Genomic DNA, 23,006 nt, shown 5'->3' with positions numbered 1-23,006 from the left:
CATGCCCTCCAGTCCTGGCAACATCCTTGTGAATTTTCTCTGCACCCTCTATAGCTTAATCACATCCTTCCCATAGTATGGCGACCAGAACTGCACACAATATTCCAGGTACGGTCTCACCAATGCCTTCTATAGCTGTAATATGATGTCCCAACTCTTCTACTCAATATCCTGTCCATTAAATGCAAGAATGCCATATGCCTTCTTCACCACCTTGTCTACCTGTGTTGCCAAATTCAGGGAACTATGTAGTTGTACCCACCTAGGTCTCTCTGTTCTATAACACTCCCCAGGGCTCTGCCATTCACTGTAAATGTTCTACCCTGGATTACCTTCCCAAAGTGCATCACCTCACACTTGCCTGAGTTGAATTCCATCTATCATTTTTTGGCCTACTTTCTCAGTTGATCTAGATCCTGTTGTAACCTCAGACGACCTTCTTCATTGTCCACCACACCACCAATTTTGGTGTCATCGGCAAACTTCTAATCATGTTACCTGCTTTCTCATCTAAATCATTAATGTATTTGAGAAACAACAGTGGACTCAGCACCAACCCTCCACTATCACCCTCTGTCTCCTTCTACTAAAGCAATTTTGTATCCATTTGGCGGGCTCACCCTGGCTTCCATGTGATTTTACCTTCTGGACCAGCCTACCATGCAGGACCTTGTCAAAAGCATTGCTAAAGTCCATGCAGACAATGTCTAATGCCCTGCCCTTGCCTATCCTCTTGGTCACCTCTTCAAAAAACTCATTTAAATTTGTGAGACATAATTTCCCACATACAAAGCCATGTTGACTTTCCCTAATCAGTCCTTGCCTTTCCAAATGCAGATAGATCCTGTCTCTCAGAATAAAGGCACAACATTAGCCACCCTCCAGTCTTCTGGTACCTCACCCATAGATAAGGAAGGTACAAAAATCTCTGCCTGGGCCCCAACAATTTCTTGCCTTACTTCCTACAACATCATAGTATACATTTGGTCAGGCCTTGGGGATTTATCCACCTTCATGTGGCTCAAGACTGCCAATACCTCTTTTGTAATATCATTATGTTTGAGGACATCATGTTCTCTTCCCTGAATTCCCTTGCTTCCAAGTCCTTCTTCATGGTAAATACAGACAAGAGGTATTCATGTTATTTCTTTGAAGAACCCAAATGGGAACTCAACAAATTGAACAGACTTTACAGAACCATATTGATTTTGCCTATATTCCCTGCTGAGTCTTTAATAGTACTAAAAACAGAAAATGCTGAAAGCATTCAGCGGATCAGGCAACATCCATAGAAAGAGAAACAGGTTTAACGTTTTTGTTTCAGATTTCCAGCATCTGTATTTCTTCTGATTTTCATCTGGAATAGTAGGTTCCATCGTTTTCCTCCGGACGTTTGTTAAGCTAGCTAGCTGTAGTTTCCTGCTCTTTGTGTCTCTCCATTTGCTATTTCCTAATGTAATGGAATTCTGGAAAATTAAAACTGATACATTAAGTAATTTAGTAGAAACTTCTTTGAAAACCCTTGGACATCGAGACTTGGGAACTTGTCAACTCACAACTCCAACACTTTGCTAAATACCACTAATTGCCTTGGTGATTGTAATTTTCCTGAGTTTCTTCCTCCCTTTCACCATGGTGAAGACCAGAGCAAATTTTTTTTTAATTCATCTGCTGACTCCTTGAAAATTATTAATTCTTCTGACTCTCTTTCTATAGGTCAAATGCTTAGTTTGTTAACTCTCTTAAACTAACTATAGAAAATCTTATCAATATTTTGCACTTCGCTAGTTTTGTCTTGTACTCAAATTTTTCCTTCATTATGAATCTTTTAGTCATTCTTTGTTCTTTTTTACTCTGACCAGCTACCTATCTTTGTGCAATTATATGCTTTTTCTTTAAGTTTGATGCTATCTTTAACCTTTTTACTTAACCATAGATGGTGGGTCCTCCCTCTTGGAAATTTTCTTTCTTGTTGGAATATACAGTGGCATGCAAAAGTTTGGGCACCCCTGGTCAAAATTTCTGTTACTGTGAATAGGTAAGCGAATAAAAGATGACCTGATTTCCAAAAGGCATAAAGTTAAAGATGACATATTTCTTTAATATTTTAAGCAAGATTACTTTTTTATTTCCATATTTTACAGTTTCAAAATAACAAAAAAGGAAAAGGGCCCGAAGCAAAAGTTTGGGCACCCTGCATGGTCAGTACTTAGTAGCACCCCCTTTGGCAAGTATCACAGCTTGTAAACGCTTTCTGTAGCCAGCTAAGAGTCTTTGAATTCTTGTTTGGGGGATTTTCACCCATTCTTCCTTGCAAAAGGCTTCTAGTTCTGTGAGATTCTTGGGCCGTCTTGCATGTACTGCTCTTTTGACGTCTATCCACAGATTTTCGATGATGTTTAGGTCAGGGGACTGTGAGGGCCATGGCAAAACCTTCAGCTTGTGCCTCTTGAGGTAGTCCATTGTGGATTTTGAGGTGTATCATCGTTATCCTGTTGTAGAAACCATCCTCTTTTCATCTTCAGCTGTTTTACAGACAGTGTGATGTTTGCTTCCAGAATTTGCTAGTATTTAATTTAATTCATTCTTCCCTCTACCAGTGAAATGTTCCCTGTGCCACTGGCTGCAACACAAGCTCAAAGCATGATCGATCCACCCCCGTGCTTAACAGTTGGAGAGGTGTTCTTTTCATGAAATTCTGCACCCTTTTTTCTCCAAACATACCTTTGCTCATTGCAGCCAAAAAGTTCTATTTTACCTTCATCAGTCCATAGGATTTGTTTCCAAAATGCATCAGGCTTGTTTAGATGTTCCTTTGCAAACTTCTGACGCTGAATTTTGTGGTGAGGACGCAGGAAAGTTTGGAGAAAAAAGGGTGCAGACATCAAAAATCTGTGGATAGACGTCAAAAGAGCAGTGCATGCAAGACAGCCCAAGAATCTCACAGAACTAGAAGCCTTTTGCAAGGAAGAATGGGCGAAAATCCCCCAAACAAGAATTCAAAGACTCTTAGCTGGCTACAGAAAGCATTTACAAGCTGTGATACTTAATAAAGGGGGTGTTACTAAGTACTGACTATGCAGGGTGCCCAAACTTTTACTTTGGGCCCTTTTCCTTTTTTGTTATTTTGTAACTGTAAAAGATGGAAATAAAAAAGTAATCTGGCTTAAAATATTAAAGAACAATGTCATCTTTAACTTTATGCCTTTTGGAAATCAGGTCATCTTTTACTCGCTTAGCTATTCACAGTAACAGGAATTTTGACCAGGGGTGCCCAAACTTTTGCATGCCACTGTATCTATTCAGTGTATTCTGAAAGATCCCCATAAATGTTGGATAGTGCATCTTGATTGACCAATCCTTCATCTAATTCGCCAGTTCAGCTTAACTAGTTTTGCTTTCGTGCTCTCATAATTGCCCTTATTTAAGTTTAAAGTGCTAGTCTAGAGGCTCTTCTCCTTCTCATTGATTGCAAAATTCATTTATATTATGATTGCTAGGACCTCCTTCACAATAATATTGCCACAGAAAGCTGTGGAAGCCAAGTCATTTGGTGTATTTAAGGCAGAGATTGATAGGTTCTTGATTGGTAGGGGAGTTAAGGATTATGGGGAGAAGGCAGGGGAATGGGGTTGAAATAAAAAAAAATCAGTCATGTTTGAATGGCGGAGCAGTCTCAATGGGCTGAATGGCCTAATTCTGCTCCTATATCTTATGGTCTTATGTAGTTAATTAATCCTGTCTGGGATAGCCTGCTTTCTGGTTGGTTCCAAAATGTGCTGTTCTAAGAAGCTATCCTGAACTCTTCATCTAGGCTACCTTTGTCCATCTAATTTTTCCAGTTTGTAATAGATTAAAATCCACCATGATTATTGTTATACTTTTTTGACAAGCTCCCATTATTTCTTCCTTTATAACCAAGTGATTGCTGTTCCCAACCAAGTGGTTGCTGTTAGGAGGTATATACAACACTCCTACAAGTAGCTTCTTTACTTTATTAATTAATATCTCAGTTTCCTAAACTTAATGCCCCTCTCCATTGTGTTAAAACCATCATGAACTAACAGAGGCACTCTACACTTTTCTGGCTTCTTATCGTTCCTAAATGTCATGCACCCTTCAATATTCAGGTCTCAATCTATTGCCAGCCTGCAACTTTGTCTCTGTAATGGTGATCAAATCATACTTACTTGTATTTATACTCTCAGTTCCAATATTTTGTACTGAATGCAACATGAATTTAGACATAGAGCATTTAGTGTTGTCCTTTTATTATATTTGTAACCTCTTGCCTTATCTACTGATTTCCTGTTAAATTTGTACCATCTAACTCTTCCAGTCACAGTCTATCATTTCTCCTTTTTAAACTGCTTTCTCTGTAGCCTTGCCTCTACTCTTCGATTTACCATATCTTCACAATTTTAGCTGGGATATTCTGCATTGGTCATGTCTAAATCCAGTGCGCAGGTTGATGCTGGACTGTCTGATTATTTTTGACTGTTATTTCCTATGGTAGTTTAGGGCAACTGAGACCCTAGCTAGTCCATTTCAAGATCAGTTAAGAATCAAAAACATATTCCTATGAGGTCTGGAGTCATATGCAGTAGTGAAGAACCTTTTTAAATATATTTATGATTAGTCAGATCATTAATGGACTGTCCTGAAATTTTCCCCTAACTCCCTCCCCACAGTTTTTCAAGCTCTGAAGAAACTCATCCACCAGTTTCATGGTCATGGAGAATAGTTGTAATCTTTATTCCATGTTTATTTATATTGAAGTTACCATTGAGGAATTAAATTCAGACTTCCAGATAATTATTCCAGGTTTACTAATCCATAAAGTAGTATGGTATTGAATAACACTGCAGTATCGTAAAGATTAACTATTAGTGTTATGGAGTTTTGTTTAACATTTAACAGTTGAATGATACACGTAAACAATTTTAGATTCTATTTTAGCAGTTTAATTAACTAACTGGAAAGAAAGTTAGTGTTTTTTTGGCAGACTTTTATCCAATCATAAATTAAAAATGTGAGAATATTTAACACTTGGCCATATATTTTAGGATGTTTTGCCTCGTTCTGCATTTACTGAAATGACTGGAATTATTCCTCTGTTGGGACTATTGAACTCTGAATATCCTGTCATTCAGCACTTGGCATTGCAGACCCTAATAACCATGTCCAATGATACAGACAGCAGAACGGCACTGTTTCAGAATGAAGGCCACGAAAACCTACTACGAGTTCTTGACAATCCGGTAATAAATCTATGCAGTAACCTTTTGTAAGTTGTGTTTTAGATAAATATGTAATATTTGATCCAACTGTAAACCATATGATGCAGTCATGAAAGTAGTTTAATTTCTTGATTGAAAAATTGTGATATCATCTGATTGTCATTACCAAAATGACCAAATGTTCTGAATGAGAAAGAGTGGTCTTCAATGCCATTGAATTTGAACTTGTAGAGTCAAATGAGAGCATTCTTTGCAGCTGTAGAGAATCTTTCTCAACACTCTTACGAAATGGCTTTTTGTGAAATAAGGAGTTGATTGCCTGAAATGTTTTCTTGCAGCCGCAGTATTTACATGCATGGTTCAGATATTTTACCGGTTAATGTTCCCAGAATATTACTGGTCAGAGGAATTGGAATTGGTAATGCTGTTAAATGGCAAGGTGAAATGGTGAGACTTCCACTTGGTAAAGATGGTTGCTGTCAGAAATTAGTATGACATGATGGTAACATGATGCTTATTGTTCCAGATCCAATTGGTTGCTATGTATTGCTGCCCTCCTTTAATTCCCTGGGCAAATGGAGTGGGAGCCTCAAGATCCTTAGCAAAGTCCTGGCATCACCTTCCTTTATTGCCATCTGCCCTCCTCTTGCTCTCTCTTCACCTCTCTTCCCTCTGCTGCTGTGCATTGGAAAACAAACTTTGACCAGAATGTGAAGGATCTAACAGATAACATCAAACCATATGTCCATCTCTAGAGAGCGTAGCAATGGCATCTCACCTCATGGACCTCAATAGCATTTTGCACCAACCTCTCTAGTCCCAGGACTGCTGTCATAATTGTGCTGTCAGTGTCTTCAGGAGCTAAGGCTAAAGAGAGGAGCAAAGGAAAGAAGTGATAGCACTTGTTCTCCCTAAGAGTCACCCATTTGTCTATCATAATTTATTGGTCAATGTACTTAAATGTCAATGAAAGATAACACTCATGATTTAGTAGCTACACATGTAGCTGTGTAAAAAGGCTAACACTAGAGAGGTTGTTTCTATTATCCAATTAAATTTAGCCTACAATTACAAAGTTTAAAAGACATTTGGACAAGTACATGGATAAGAAATGTTTAGAGGGATATGGGTAAAATGAAGGCAATAGGAACTAACTCAGGTAGACAACTTGGTCGGCACGGATGAGTTGGTCTGAAGGGCTTGTTTCCATGCTGTGTAACTCTATGACCACTCAGCATTTAGAGAGGCTGTTTCCATTATCCAAGAGCAGATATGTTCCTCCTCTAACCTTGAAAACAGTGCGATATCATTTAGGAAGCCTGGTCTTCTGGAATGTGCATGTACTTGATATTGTCCCAAATGGAAATCTGTTGTAATGGAGCAGCCAGAGATAAGTGTTTATGATCAAGCACTCTTTTGAACCTTTGTCGAACTTTTTCTGCTGGTAACCAGGTGACATGTTAGGGGTTGTGAAGATGTATCTTCCTAGCTAAGTAAACAAATCATCAGAAACAAGGATTAACAGCTTTGCTTCTTGTTGATTTTAATCTTGCTATCCTATTCATGCCACCTGTCTTCATAATGTAAACAATTGCAGCATCCCAAACAAAAAACTCAATTAGTTCAATGATACATAGTTACTGTTCTATCTTTAGTTCTTCCCCAAACTCTTTACACTAAGTGCAATTGCATAGCACATTTTTTCCTCTGTGAGGGGAGCCTTGTTAAGATTGCCTGGACTTGCATCGATCCATTTTACAACCATGCAAAGCTTATGTTTTATTTCCATTGACAATATTGTTTTGATTTGATTATTATTTTAGTTAGCTTTTATATTAAAAGATCGGTTTGAGAGGGTTAATCTTTTGGCACCAGAGCATGGTGACGCTCTGTGAGTTGGCTTCAGCAGACCCATTCATTCATTAAATCAAAATTCTTTTTACTCCCTCAATGTAATTATGTATGGCATGATTTGTCTGGATGGCATGCAAAACAAAAGTATCTCGGTACATGTGACAGTAATAAACTAATGCAAACCATTTAAATCCTGGAAACTTTACTGGTATCACCTTAAAAGGAGGCACTTGCATTGTATCAGTATATATACATTTGTACAATAAGTGAGTATACGGATATAATAAAGAAGCTCCTTCCTCAAGCTCTTCAACAAGCAATACACCCAGAAGTTAAGTCCTCCAAAGTCAGTGGTGACAGAGATCTGTGACACAGAACTTGGGGGCATGTTGAACTGTGAGGAGTGTAGTTGTGGGCTTCAAAGAGACAGACCAGACTGGTGGAATGGATGGACAGATGCAGAATGGAGGAGGGCTTTGCCAGTTGGGAAGGCTACAGACCTAATGCGGGTACATGGGATTAGCATAGATAGGTATACAAGCAGCATGGACATGGTGGGCCAAGGGGCCTGTTTCTGTGCTCTATTACTATGACGTAGGTAGCTCTGCACTTACCCTAATATATTTTATGTGAGCAATGGGCAAAATACAGTATTTTAATTTTGTTTTCACCATTTCACCATTTTAAGCCACTTTTGTATATTTTTATAGAAACACTGAAATCTCAGTGGTACCATCCTTTTAAGAGAAGGACTTGATTTTGGATACATCGGACTGGATATGTTAGGCTCTGGATGTAAGCCAATCTAACTAAAGTAAGATATTTTTGTCACATGACTGGGTGTACCATGCCATTGAAGCATTTAAATATAGCCCACTGGTATATTTATTTGCTGTGGAGGATGCCAGCTCACTGGCTACTTTTCATAATTAGTGAGTACAATATTTAATCAAGTCATGCAATTCCAATTCACTTCCATTTGCAGATGATTATTGTTTTTGCTAGAGTTTACTCTGCCTGATTCAATGGTATTTAATGTTCTATTTTTCAGACTCCAAAGAAAAAATGCAAAATGATAAATAAAACAACTTTGATAATTTACGTTTCACAATTTTGCACAACTTATATTCTTATTTAATTGTATGTGATTGCATTCATTGCTTTTCTTTCCTTAGGAATTTAGTGATCTTCATGCAGAGGCTTTGCTCGTGCTGGCAAATTGTCTGGAAGAGCCAGATAATGTAATGTATATTCGTGAATCAGGAGCCCTGGAAAAGTTTTTATTATTTGTAACTTCATCTACTCATTCAGAGGCCCAGAAGCATGCAGCTAAAGCAATAGCAAGATCAGCTCATAACAGTATGTCAAACTGACCTTTGCAAGATTAAATATTAAAATAGATTTCCTAAAACAGACAATTCCTGAAGGCAATTTCTAAGTTGTAAAGATCAAAATTATTTCATTGGTCTCTGCCTTAACATTATATAAGTTTTTTTAATGTATATTATATAATATGATAGATTTTGTTCAAATAGTGAATGAAAGGTATCAAAGATATAAAAACTTAGTCAGAAATTTTTAGAACCTCCAAAATGTGTATGAGAAATCTCAGTTTGCTGCTGTCCTTTCCTTGGCCTATTTATTTCACTTACTATTTTTCTATCTTCTACTTCCTGCTTTTTTTTACTTTTCCTAAATTCTCTCTGAGGTTCTCACCATCCTGCCAAACTCATTTAAACCTACTCCCATGAGGATATTGGTTCAAATTCTGCTGAGGACTAACCTATCTAATTTGAAATGTTAAGAACAGAGTAAATAGTACAGATGCACAGAGAAAGTCGCAGTGGAATATAGTCAGACAGATAAGCAGGCAAAGAGGGAGTTCTGTGTGGGGAAATGTGAAAATATCCATTTCCTGCTTTGGAGCAATTGAGGATATTTTCTTAGCGATGAAAGAGCAGTAATTGCCTAGGAACAATGGGATTTTGGTGTTTCTATATACAATTCACTAAGTTGTATATAGAAGTGCAGTTAATGCAGAAATAAGAGAAGCACCCAAAATCTCCAACAGTATGTTGGCCTTTATTCTAGGGAATTCAAATTCAATAGTGAAAAAATTGTGCTTCAGTTGTGTAGAGCCCTTATTAGATTTCAATGGGAATAATGTGTTCTAGTTTGGACATTATACATCAGGAAAGATATGTTGTCCAGGAGACTGAAGGGCTGAAGTCAATCTCTTTGATTTCTACAAGGAACCAAAGTATTTTTATTATTGATTTGATAATAGCTCCAGCACCTTAAAGTGTTCTTGCCTAATAGAGTACTTAGAAAAGCATAGCATGAACAGGTAGAATCAACTTGGTTTTATAAACGTGAAATTGTAATTGGCAACTTTATTAGAATTCTTTGGGGGAATTAACTAGCAGGGTAGATAATGGAAAGCCAGTGAATGTAGTCACCAAAGACATTTGAGTCATAGAGTTATACAGCAAGGAAACAGGCTCTTCGGCCCAATTCATCCATGCTGACCAAAACGTCTACCTGCGCTAGTCCCATTTCCCTGTGATTGGCCCATATCCCTCTAAATCTAAGGTGTCACAAAGAGGTATCACATAAAAGGTGTTGCATAAAAGGTGGAAGGGCACGTGGAGCTAGGGGTAATATATTATCAGGAAATAGGATTGATTAATGGATGTAAAATAGGGCAGGGATAAACAAGTCATTTTCAGGCTGATAATCCATAACAAGTTGTTCACTACAGGAATTGGTGCAGAGGGTTCAGCTATGTACAATTTGTGTCAACAACTTAGATGAAAATTCAAAGTCTGCCAATGATATAAATATAAGCAGGGAAGTAAGTTAATAGGAGATGCAAAGAATGTGCAAAGGGATATAAACAGATTAAGTGAGTAGGTAAAAGAGCAGAGGATGGAGTATAATATGGAAAACTGTCAGGTTATCTACTTTGATAGAAAGAACAGAAGACATATTGTTACATAAATCCACAATTGGCTTGATGGTAGAAAGCAGAGGGTGATGGTGGAAGGTTGTTTCTCAGACTGGAGGCCCGTGACTAGTGGTGTGCCTCAGGGGTCGGTGCTGGGCCCATTGTTGTTTGTCGTCTATATCAATAATTTGGATAAGAATGTACTGGGCATGGTTGGTAAGTTTGCAGCTGACACTAAAATAGGTGGTATAGTGGACAATGAAGATGGTTATCAAAAATCACAGAGGGATCATGATCAGCTGAATAAGTGGGCCGAGGTATGGCAAATGGAGCTTAATTGGGATAAGTGCGATGTGTTGTATTTTGGAAAGTCAAATTCAGCTGGGACTTTCACAGTGAACGGCAGGGCCCTTGGGAGTGTTGTTGATTAGAGGGACCTTGGAGTACAAGTACATGGTTCACTGAGAGTGGAGTCACAGGTAGACAGGATGGTGAAGAAGGCTTTTGGCATGCTGGCCTTCATGAGTTGGGGCACCGAGCATAAAACATGGGAGGTCATGGTCTTGATGTACAGGACGCTGGTGAGGCCACACTTGGAGTATTGTGTTCAGTTTTGGTCGACATGCTATAGGAAATATGTTATTAAACTGGAAAGAGTACAGAAAAGATCTACAAGGATGTTGTCAGGACTTGAGGAACTGAGTTGTAGGGAGAGGTTGGAAAGGCTAGGACTTTTTGCCTTGGAGCACAGGAGACTAAGAGGTGATCTTCTAAAGGTGTATAAAATCATGAGGGGCATAGATAGGGTGAATGCACTGAGTCTTCTTCCCAGGGTTGGAGAATCAAGAACTAGAGGGCATAGGTTTAAGGTGAGGGGGGATAGATTTAACAGGAACTTCAGAGACAACTTTTTTACACAAGGGGTGGTACGTATGCGGAATGAGCTGCCAGAGGAAGTGGTTGAGGCAGGTACAATAACAACTTTTAAAAGACGGTTGGACAGGTATATGAATTGGAAAGGTTTAGAAGGTTATGGGCCAAACGCTGGCAAATGGGACTAGCTTGGATGGGGTACCTTGGTCGGCATGGACCAGTTGGAGCAAAGGGCCTGCTTCTGTGCTGTATAACTCTGACTCTATGAGATTGATAAGTGTTTGTATTCACAAAACTCAACATCTCCACACACAAGATAAAAGTAATTAAGAAGACAAACAGAATGTTGGCTTTGTTGCAAAGGGGCAAAAATGCAAGAGTAAGGAAATCTTATATTGATTTTTGGTGAGAACACAATATTGTGTAAACTTTTGGTCTCCTTTAAGGGAGGATAACCTTGCCTCAGAGGCGGTGCATCAAAGATTTATGCAAATTGATTTCTAGGGGTTGTCATTTGAGGAAGCATTAACTAGAGTGGTCCAATATTCATTCAAGCTTAGAAGAAGGTAATTGAAACAAATAAGATTCTGAGAGGACTTGATAGGATAGATGTTGTGTAGATGTTCCCCTTGATGAGGGCTTCTAGAACCAGGGTGCACAGTTTTGGATAAGAAGTTGGCCACAAGACTGAGATGGGGTGAAGTTATTCCAAGAGGGTTGGGAATCTTTGGAACCTAGGGAATTATGGAGGCTGGGTCATTGAATATGTTCATGGCTGAAATAGAATTTTGGACTATAGGGAATCAAGATGAAGCAGTGATTCACATGCACATCTCCCACTTTGGTGTACTGCATTTATACTCACATTCTGGTCTTCTCTACATTGAAAAAGCTAAACAAGAAGTGGATAATGCTTTTTAAAACATTCCAGTCAGGCAACCAAGTTAATTATGAGCATCCAGTTGCTTGTTACTTTAATTCTCCATTCCTTTCCCACACTGTCCTCTCTATCTTTGGCTTCAAATACTGTTCAGCACAGCTCAACATTTGCTCAAGGAACAGCATCCCGACTCATTAAAGTGCTTAGAACTTAACATTAAATTCTACGATTTCAGATAACCAGCCTGTCCTGTATGTGTCAGAACTAGCCAGTTCTAATGTAAGGCCATCAACCTGTATTGTTAGTTCAGTTTTTTACTCTTCATAGGTGCTCCCCAACTTGCTGGTTACTTCCAGCATTCTCTTTTTATTTCAGATTTCCAGTAGCTACTGTGTTCTGTATCTTGCAGTTTAAACACTGTGCTTTCTCCCTCCGTTCTCATTCATCGCCTCAAATTTTCACCACCTCCAGACAGACCACTTGCAAGTAACACTCTTTCTCAGAGCACACCAACAATATCTGTGTCATTCTGTTTCTCTTGGTCTCCACTCCATCAGCACTTTTGTTCTCTCCACCAGACCCCCCTCCCCCACCTTTTCTGCAACCTAAAAAAAATGCTCATTTTCTAATTTTTTCTAGTTATGATGAAAGGTCATCGTCCTGACACATTAACTCTGTTTTCATCTCCAGAGGTGCTGCTTCACCTACTGAGTATCTCCAGCATTTTTCTTTCTTTCTGTATTTTGTATGATGTACATTTTAATTTCCTTAGGATGATTCAATAAGGTAATTGTAGTGGTTGACAATGTAATCGTCTTTTGTGAACTGTGCAAAAGCTTCAGAGCAGTGAGAGTTAGCATGAAGCTTTCTAGCCATAAATGTAATAGTTTCATTGTAGATATCTGGTAGAATGTTGCCTGTTGCTGTTTCTCAGCATTATTGCATTTGATTAAGTTATTCAATTTTGACAGGCTTGTATAGAAAGTACATTACAGTGAATTAAGAATGATGCAAGTATTTTATATAATTAAGAATATGTGATTCTCAAAGATTTATGTTCTCTGTATGCCACATTAACATTTCATTTTTTTTTACTTTTCATCTGTTAATGCAGTTAAGAATTTTTCCTCAGAAGGCATTTTTGCTTTGTAATTTCTTTTGCATTGATTTGTCTCTTAATGATATAAGGTGAAACTAGGCATATTTTACATCAAGAAGGTGTGGAAAAAACTTTGGTGTTACTTTTGGGAGTCAACAATGATGAAATCAGAGTGGCTGCTTCTGAAGCCATAGCAGTCATGTGTGAAGATGAAGCTAGCAAAGAAACTTTTAGAGCTGAAGGTAAGCATGCATGATATAACATTATTCAAATAATAATTTGCTTTTCTTTGTGTAGTAAGTACTCTGATAGTCATCTGCATGTGTACACAGTTTAACTGGATTTCTGAAATATTGTTTGCCAAAGGTATTTTTCGCCTGGTTCCATTGCTGATGAGTGACAATGTGGAACTGAGAGAGGCTGTTAATGTAGCTCTAGCAAATCTGACAACTGCTAACTCCAACAATGCTAAGTATGCATTTTTATTATTAATGATATGTCTACTTGACACTTAAGTTTATGTTGAATATTTTTCCCTGTTCATTAAGAATATCAGTGTTATAGAATGAAGCAAACATCAAATTTCTAAAATTTGCCTTAAATTCATTAGACTGCAGTTTTATTTTAAAACTTTATTTATACAGCGCAGTAACAGACCCTTTCGGCTCAACGAACCCACGCTGCCCAATTCCACCCATATTAACCTCCTAACCTGTACGTCTTTGGAAATGTGGGAGGAAACCGGAGCACCTAGAGGAAACCCACGCAGTCACGGGGAGAACATGCAAACTCCTTGCAGACAGTGGTGGGAATTGAACCCTGATCACTGGTGCTGTAATAGTGTTACACTAACTGCTACGCTACCGTGACACCCTTTGAACACTTGAACAGTGTTTTAGCAAAGGAGATCTATATTATAGTTTTGGGCTAATATTTACTCCTAATTTCAAGGGTCATCCCATAAGTCATGATCACATGCAGACAAAGGGCTGAAATTCCTGAAATGGAAGAGGGTATAAGATAAGAATTTATCTAGGAAAGGTGGTGGGAGTCTGTGGTACCCATTAGAATTTGAACATTTATACTAAGATTCTGTCCTCTCCAAAATTCCACCAATTACTGTCAGAAGAGTTTCTCGGATTTTTTTTAAAGCTTCGTTGGAAGTTCATTTGGGTACTTCACTGGTCTGACAAAACTGATGCTGTAGAAAAGTCGGTTTCATTTATTTAAATTCTCCTGTATTACCAAGAGTTTTTTTAAAAACTGATGCCTCCATTTTGCTCTTTGTTTTTGTGTTACTCTGCCATCTGCTGGTAGATCTGACAAACGTGCCTTTTTGCCCTGATGGGAATATATATATGAAGTTACAATGTAGGGGCAGGAGTAGACCACTTGGCCCCTTGAGTCTGCACCACCATTCAATAAGGTCATGGTTAATCTGATTGTAACCACAACTCTGCATTTCCGTCTACCCACTTTTAAATTCATGTATATCTGCCTTAAAAATATTCAAATTCTCTGCTTCTACTGCCTCTTGAAGAAGAGAGTTTATGACCCTCTGGGAGAAAACAAATCAGCTCATCTCTCTTTTAAATGGGTGACCTCTTATTTATACATGGGTACATCTATTCTAGACTCTGTTACTGCTTTAAAGTGCTAATTTTCATGGCATTTATACCCTGGGTATGTAAGCCCATGACAATAAACTTGACAATAAACAATAGACAATAAACAACAATAGATTCTTCTACCTGATGAAATATCCTTTCCACATCCACCCCTAAGGAGCTTGTGTGTTTCAATCAGGTTGCCTCTCTTCAAAGACACCTGGTTTTACAGGTGAAATATTCCATCTTGCAATTTGGAATGGCATCTGTAGCTGTATGTATGGGCGAATAAAAATCTTTTTCTACTACCCTTGTGCCAGCACAGCAGAACACCAAAATGTTAACCCCTAAAAGTCTAATTTATCTTTGACTTCAAATGCCTGTACGTTCACACTATCAGGGGGTCTATCCACTCAAAGTGATATCCCTAATACTTACAGTTATTAGGATCTTTAGTATCAGTAGTTTCTGCTGAAATTGAACTCTGCTTGCAGAGATGAAGGACAATGTGCTCAGCTTTTACAGCAGCCAAAAACCTTGGTAATGTACTTTCTACCGCTTATAAATGTAAGAAACCAGAGCACATTATGAGATTTCAGAGTTCTCGAAGTAAAGTGGAGGAAGGTTAATATTACACAGGAACTGAAGTAGGCCGTTAGGCAATTCTCCATCATTCAGTTAAATTTTGGCTGATCTGTATGGCCGTGACTTTCACTTTATTGATCAAACCTTGCAATTTGCTGATTCCATTTTGCTACCTGCTGCCCCTTTCAATTTCATAACCTCTTCAAACTTGGATACATAACTCTCCAAATTTTCAAAAATATGGCTGGAAATTGAGGCCTCAGAGCAGATCCTGAGAATAGTCCTCATCCTACCCTACCAAATTGAGTACATCATCTTACTTGACAATGATTTGTTTTCTTTCTGGTTTTGTGGGTTCTGAGGGAGCTAATAAGGCAAATGTCAGAGCTATTGACCCTTGCACAGATAGGAGGTGATAGCTAATGTAGCAGGCAGATGGGTAATTTATGAGGTGATCTTTTTGTGTACCAAATGCATAACTCTGCATGCCACTCTGAATACTTCTGCTCCACTTTGAGTGTCATAAGCCAGGGATTCCCATGTGTCAGTGAGGGTGTTGCATTTCTTCAAGGAAGCTTTGAGCACACCTTTGAATCTTTGCCTCTTTCTACCTCCATGATAGAGCTTGGAATAGAATATCTATTTCATAGGTCTGTTAGTCATGCCCATGTACTAAACTATATGAGACTAAACAGAAAATGCCAAAAACACTCAGGTGGCATCTACCGAGAGACAAACAGAATCAGTGTTTCAGCTAAGTGGCCTTTTATCAGAACTTTGACCTGATGGTGAAAAACAGAAAAAAACTGCGGATGCTGGAAATCTAAAACAAAAACAGAAACTGCTAGGAATACTCAGCAAGTCTGGCTGCATCTGTGGGAAGATAACGTTTCAGGTTGGAGGCCCTGACCCTTTGTCAGGTCTCTGACCTAAAATGTTAACTCTGTTTATCTTCCCACAGATGCGGCAAGACCTACTGAGTACTTCCAGCATTTTCTGTTTTATTTTGACCAGATGGTGCCTGACTTGCTGAGTGTTTCCAGCATTTTCTGTTTTTGTTTCAGTTTTTCAGCATCTGCAATTTTTTTTGGCTAATTCTCTTATGTGGTGCCTTTTCAAATGCTCTTCAAAAATTCTTTTAACTAAACTGCCAAGAATCTTCAAGGAGCATCATTCCTATTTCCACAAGTCCAAGGAGCATGTATTCAAAGGCTAAGGTTATATCCTCTTATTGTGCACTCTTATGAAATATAGCACAATTGCTATTATTTATTGAGGTTTGCATGTAAGTTTTGGTTAAAGGCAAGGCTCTGACAAATTGTGTCATCTTTTGTAGTCATCTTCTCGGGCAGACATCAGGGTCAAAGATGACTTCCATTGTGGTTCTGTGGCTTCTATTTGTGGAAGCATCCTTTGTGGAATTTGTAGACTCAGCCATAGGTGGCGTGGGTTGTTCAGAGTGTTGTGCCCCTCTTCACTATTTGCATGAGATCTCCTCTGCTCCTACTGTAGAGACTTGAAGTGCTCAATGCCTTCCCAGATGCTCCTTCTCCAATGTGAGCAGTCACAAGATTTCCACAAGTTGGTGTGAATGTTACATTATTTCAAGGAGACTTTGAAAATATTCTCTGTCCTCCATGATGGAGCTTGGAGTAGAGTGCACCAGCTAGAGTTTTTTGAATGTGATCAGAGGCTTGATCATGGGGATGTCATCTGGATGACTCCACTGGATTTGATTTGCCTATCTTGCCAGGAGTTTAGAGTATTTTGGCGAGTTAGCATTGATGATACTATTCCAGTTCTTTGAGGTGCCCATTGTAGGTTGTGCACATCTCTGAAGCCTACTAGAGGGTAGGGATAACTGTTGCCTGTTAGAGCATGAGTTTGATGGAGATTGTAGGTATTGGTCTTTTATTATTCTTTTCTTCAGCCAGTTAAGGCTGCGCTGGAGGATTTGGAACAATGATGAATTTCATCATTGATGTTTGTCCTTACTGCAAGATAGCTCAGAAAATGTGGAAAATGGTCTGTGGTTTCCATGGTCTCATCACTGATCTTGATTGCCATGGACTGTGTTGTGTGGTAGAAGCAGAATGGTGGAGAAAACCTTTTGTTTTTAAACCTTTAATTCATGGCCCATCTTCTCACAAGCTTCATTGAAGGGTTCAACAATGAGATGGAGCTCAGCCTCCACGTATGCAAGTATGTTCTGTGCAGCTTAAATTGATGACTGAAGTTGGGTTTATCATGATCCATTCATTCTTTAGACTCACTCCACTACAGCAGAAGCTTGTTGAAGGTGAAGTGCAGTATTACAGTGAGGAAGGATGAGAAGAGGTTTGATGTGATAACAGTACAACTTCTCCAGTGTGTTTGAATCTCCAAACAATTCTCACTGCAGAAATGAAATGTACATTTTACTGAACAATAGAAGACATATAATGCCCAGAGAAATACTTCGTGAATATGATTATTTTCAAATAATGAGGTATCCAAGTAAACATGAGGTAAACTTTTCCTCCAAGAGGTACCAATTAAGACCATGCTTAAAAAGAAAAACTTGCTTCTGATACGTATTTCATTTGAAACAGTGCTGTTTTTGATGCTGAAGGAGTGGAGCCATTGGTGAAATCACTGCATGATTCAAGGGATGCTATTGTTTCCGGTGCTGCTACTACAATCACTAACCTAGCTCTACGGGAACCTATACGTACAAGTATTCAGAGTTATGGGGCTATGACAATGATTGTGGAACCACTGAAGTCAAGCAATACCCTAGTGCAGAGCAGGGCTGCAATTGTTGTGGCTTCATTGGCTTGTGATGTGAATGGAAGAACAGAGGTAAGTAGTAGTTCAAAGCTGTGATATACCAAATAGTGATAGCATTGAGTGTTAAATGTAATTAGAAATATAAATGTAACATTAACACAGCCAACAAAACACTTGATTTTTTGTCACAACAGGCAACTCTAGTGGGGGAATAGTACAAAGCATGGGTTGTGTAATCAGGCATGCAGGACACTTACTGCACAAGGAAGAAAAGTTTAAGAATTTTTGAACCTGTGCTGTTGTCCACTACAAACCTCTAAGCATATTGATGTTATTTCAGGAACTCCAGAGTTGGCCTCAGCACCTCCTCCTCCTACTTCAGGTTTTTGGAAAAAAATGATTGCTGGTAGTGTTTTATGGATATTGGTTTATCTCTAGAAGTAATCATAAATATGTCATTTTTGTTGCTGCTGGGGTCTTTATTTTTCCACTGCAAAATATTTTATTTTCTTCCAATTGCTGTTGGAAAAGAAGAAAACCAAGTGAATAAATTTAGAATTCTTTTGGAGGTTCCAGTGATAACTTCTAGATTAGGAAGAGAAGGAGCAGCAGTGCTTATGGAAACTGAAAAGGTAGATGCAATTTTGCATCTCTCTCAAATGCACAGATTTATTTTTTTGTAAAGCATAGAATCACTGACAAAATCTTTTGTATTTCCATGTTTTACTGAACAAATGTATATTACAGTCATTGTTGAATTTCCCATTTCCTACCTTAATACGATAGATAAGATAAAATATCTTTATCAGTCACATGTACATTGAAACAGCCCGTGAAATGCATCTTTTGTGTAGAGTGTTCTGGGAGCAGCCTGCAAGAGTCACCACGCTTCCGGTGCCATCATAGCATGCCCACAACTTCCTAACCCATATGTCTTTGGAATGTGGTTTAGAGCCCTGGCTTTAACATCCCTTCTTCACAGTGGAGGCTGCTACATGGTTATACTAACTCCTGAAGGCCAAATTGAGGATTTTTAGCTATCCCTAGTGCATAGTGATAGAAGTGATAGAGCTTTTGCTGGCAAAGTGATAGAGGTTTTGTTGGCAAAGAATGATATGTTTCTCATCTGCATTTCAGAAAAAAACAGGATATTATCTAGAGAGAGAATCGTATTCTTTATAAAATGTTCAATGCTGACTGCTACCATCTTACAGGTGTGGCATCATGCAGTTCTCTGACCATGTGGTTTAGTCTACAATACAGTACAAAACTCCCTGTGTCTGTAGTACATTTACTTTGCTCATCATTAAACAGGGGGTGCACTATATCATCATTTCCAATACACCCTGTCTTTCCATTTTAGGTATCCTTTCATCACATTTTCTTTTGTCAAGTCCTTGACTATGGTTGAAAAAATTCATTTTGAAATTATGTCAAAAAACAATTTAAAAGCTTTGAAAGCCATTTTCTTCCAGTTTCATTCCAGACTTCCTACCTTCCTTCCCACAGTTGCACAATTAGATATCTGACCGTGCAAGGCCAAACCTATGCTAATAATTCAATAACATTATTCAATGAATTCGTCTTGAAAAAAATTTTAGGTATCACTGCAGAGTGAGCTTCAGTTTGCCAGAATCACCAAATTAACTCTTCTGGGTAAGTCTGTGATTTGTGACATAAACTTTATAAAAGTAGCTCTTGAGCCATGAGCTTTGAGAATCAAATCAGTATAGAAAACTACTTATCACTTGACTTTAAAATTGTCTTGCTTTGGATTTGGAACTGAAATTTTAGAGTTCAATGTCTTTTGAATATCAAGTGAATTAAGCTCTACATTTCCACTGAGAGTCGACTGATGTTTGTTATTTTCTGGCGCTGTGGTATTTTAAACTAATATCTACGGGAGACAAATGCCTACTGGGTTGAAATGATACATTTCTAATTGAGTTTGTTTCCACAGCTGAGAAATGCTGGTGGATTGGAACCACTTGTTGAACTGTTGCATTCGGATAATGATGAAGTGAGACGCAATGCTTGTTGGGCTGTTCTCGTCTGTGGGAAAGATGAGCCCACAACACATGAACTTTGTAAACTGGGGTATGTATGGAGATCAATAAACAGCTTATAATTAAGTATTAAGTATCAGGAAGCAAAAAAAAATGTGATGCAGAAACTTCCAAATTTCAAATATCTTTGCGGTCATGTGTTAAAGCAAGTAAACTATAATATAAAACATTAGATAAAACATAGATTACAAATATCCTTTTATTAATTTCAGCACACTCATAATCTTATTATCAGTTATACAAGCTTTTCTCCCCAGGAAACAGTATTTAAATAGCTTTTCAGACCTTCCAGTAATTACAATTTATTTCAACTGTTAAACATTAAAATTAAGCTCTGGATAAGTGGACTAAATGTTTCTGTAATTTTGCAAAGTCTGTGCACTGTTATTCTGTATTAAGTGGTATAAAACAACTTCAATATCATTTATTTTAATGGAACTACATACAGGTGGTAATGCCCATGATTATTCTCAACAAAGAACCGTCATTGCTAATGCAGCATAGGTTGTACTGTAATTACCAAGTTAAATTTATTATAGTATTCACTGAGAGATACTCATCGGTCCATCATAATCAACTCAAATAATTGTAAATTATATTGCTTGAGATAAAATAAGCATACTGATTGAAAAATGATTGCATAATTTTTCAGAATATTTTTACTCATTTGTCATTTGTTTTCTTTCCATTTTATTTTGGCAGCCATAAGCTACGTCACTAAAACAAAAACTGGGTTGCACTATCAGCTCTCCGGCTAAGCTATAACAAAATATTGCCAGGACCTCTACTGTATGACTCTTTCTTTAATTTTCCATCCTCCCAAAGAGGAAGGAAACAAAGTGCTCTCCCCTTGTAGCATTTCTAAGAAACCTTGCCCTTTCCCCTGGCACCTTCACCCTAACCACAAGTGGGGTGATCATATGCCTTTAGAACATTGGGATTGTTCTAATTTTTGGGCCTTTGTCCTATTTCCCTGTCACCATCAGGATTGCATTTGTCCTGATATTTACAGGTAACATTGAAAGCCTAAGTATCTGATTAGAAATTTCTAAGTTGGAGAAACTGTGTGCTGTGACGCAGCTGCATTGTCCTTTCTGCTCAGTCATATACTACAATCGCTTTTGGTACATTTGTCTGATTTTTGAAAATATGAGCACTATTGCTCACTCCACACTCATACACATGTACATGCACACTCATTTCCCACATCAAATCTCTGTAACCTTTTTCACCCTCCATACAGCTTGCCTTCTGCCAATTTTCAAATTTGGCTGCAGTATCTTTGCTTCATTCCTCTAAATCGATATATATTGTGAACGGCTACAGGGATCCCCCCAATAGTTACACTTAACCTGAAAATGATCCCCTTCTCCCAATTTGCTGCTTCCTGCTGCTTAGCTAATCCTTTATCCATGATAATATATAGCAGAATCACGGAACGGTTACAGTATAGAGGGAGGCCATTCAGCACATCATGTCTGCAGTGACTCTATCGGAGCAAATCACTAGTTCCACCCCCCAGCCTCTTCTCCATAGTCTTGAAAATTTTTGCTCTGTATATTTTTATCCATTTCCCTCTTGAAAGTCACAATGGAACCTTACTCCAATACTGTAAATTCTTATCCTCCAAGGTAACTTTTAAGTAGAATCATAGCACAGCACAGAAGCGAGCCCTTTTGGCCCCTCTCAACCATGCTGACTGATGCCTATCTACACTGATCTCATTTGCTTACATAAGCTCTGTATCCTCCATGCCTTTCCCATCTGAATACCTATCCAAATATCTTTTAAATGTTGCAATTGTTTCTGCCTCTACCACCTCCTATGGCAGATAGCCACCACCCTCCGTGTGAAAAACTTACCCCTCAGATTTCCTTTAAATTTCTCCCCTCTCACTTTAAACCCTTGCCCTCTAGTTCTGTACTCGCCTGCCTTGGGAAAAAGACTCTATCTATCCTATTTATATCCCTCCTAATTTTATAAACCTCTATAAGGTCACCTCTCAGCCTTCTGCATTCCAGTGAAAATATACCCAGCCTTTCCAATCTTTCTTTATAACTGCAGCCCTCCATTCCAGGCAACGTCCTGGTGAACTCTTCTGTACTCTCTCTACTGCTAACACATCCTTCCTGTAATGTGGTGACCAGAACTGTATACAACATTTAAAGTGCAGTCTAACCAATGTTTTGTACAGCTGCATGATGACATCCCAACTCTGATACTCAATACCTCACCCTATGAAGGCAAGCATACCAAATACCTTCTTCATGACATCATCCACCTGCATTGCCACTTTCAGTGAGTTATGGGACTTGCACCCCAAGATCTCTCTGTACATCAATGCTCCTACTCTGTATGTCCTACCAGAATTTGACTTCACAAAATACATTACCTCATACTTATCTGGAATAAAATGCCATCTGCCACCACTTCGCCCAACTTTCCAGCCGATCCATGTCCTGCTGTATCCTTAAACAACCTTCTTTGCTATCTACCACTTTTTGTGTCATCTGCGAACTTACTAATCAGACCACCTACATTCTCATCCAACTCATATACATACATATTACAAGTAACAAAGGTCCCAGCACTGATCCCTGTGGTACACCACTTGTTACAGACTTCCAGTCAGAAAAACACCCATCCACCGCTGTCCCTCAAAATCCTGCCCCTTAAAATCTTCTCCAACACTTCTCACCACCGACATAAGGCTCACTGGCCTGCATTTTGAGGCTTGTCCCTATTGCCCTTTTTGAACAAGGGGACAACATTAACTATCCTTATGACCTGGTACTTCACCCATGGCTAACGAAGATGCAGAAATCTCTACCAGAGCCCCAGTAATCTCCTCCCTTCCTTCCCTTAGCATCCTGGGATAGATTCAGTCTGGCCCTGCGCATTTATTCATCCTAATGTTTCTTACACTTCCCTCTTCCTGATACAGACATGCTGTATAATATCAGCATATCCTTCCCTTAACTCTCCACCCTCCACATCCTTCTCCCTGGTGAACACTGGCGGTGAATATTCACGTAGGACCTTGCTCATTTCCCTGGCTCCACAAATAGATTACCCATTAGGTCCCT

At 38.7% G+C, this 23,006-nt stretch overlaps 1 protein-coding gene across 3 annotated transcripts in view; it reads left to right on the top strand.

Annotated features, from left to right (window-relative positions):
* The window catches only part of armc3 (armadillo repeat containing 3), an 81,613-nt gene that overhangs the window by 34,331 nt on the left and 24,276 nt on the right, over positions 1-23,006 (top strand). For 2 of the 3 annotated variants that reach the window (XM_052015991.1, XM_052015992.1), the window contains exons 7-12: positions 5,067-5,261; positions 8,270-8,453; positions 12,983-13,135; positions 13,260-13,365; positions 17,677-17,926; positions 19,815-19,951. In XM_052015991.1, the coding sequence (XP_051871951.1) occupies positions 5,067-5,261; positions 8,270-8,453; positions 12,983-13,135; positions 13,260-13,365; positions 17,677-17,926; positions 19,815-19,951 (1,025 nt within the window). The remainder of the gene's footprint in view (positions 1-5,066; positions 5,262-8,269; positions 8,454-12,982; positions 13,136-13,259; positions 13,366-17,676; positions 17,927-19,814; positions 19,952-23,006) is intronic. The other variant, XM_052015993.1, reaches the window with a different exon arrangement.

This window comes from Pristis pectinata, chromosome 5, assembly GCF_009764475.1.
Source record: "Pristis pectinata isolate sPriPec2 chromosome 5, sPriPec2.1.pri, whole genome shotgun sequence".
Lineage (NCBI taxonomy): Eukaryota > Metazoa > Chordata > Chondrichthyes > Rhinopristiformes > Pristidae > Pristis > Pristis pectinata.
This window is presented reverse-complemented; position numbering and strand designations above follow the sequence as displayed.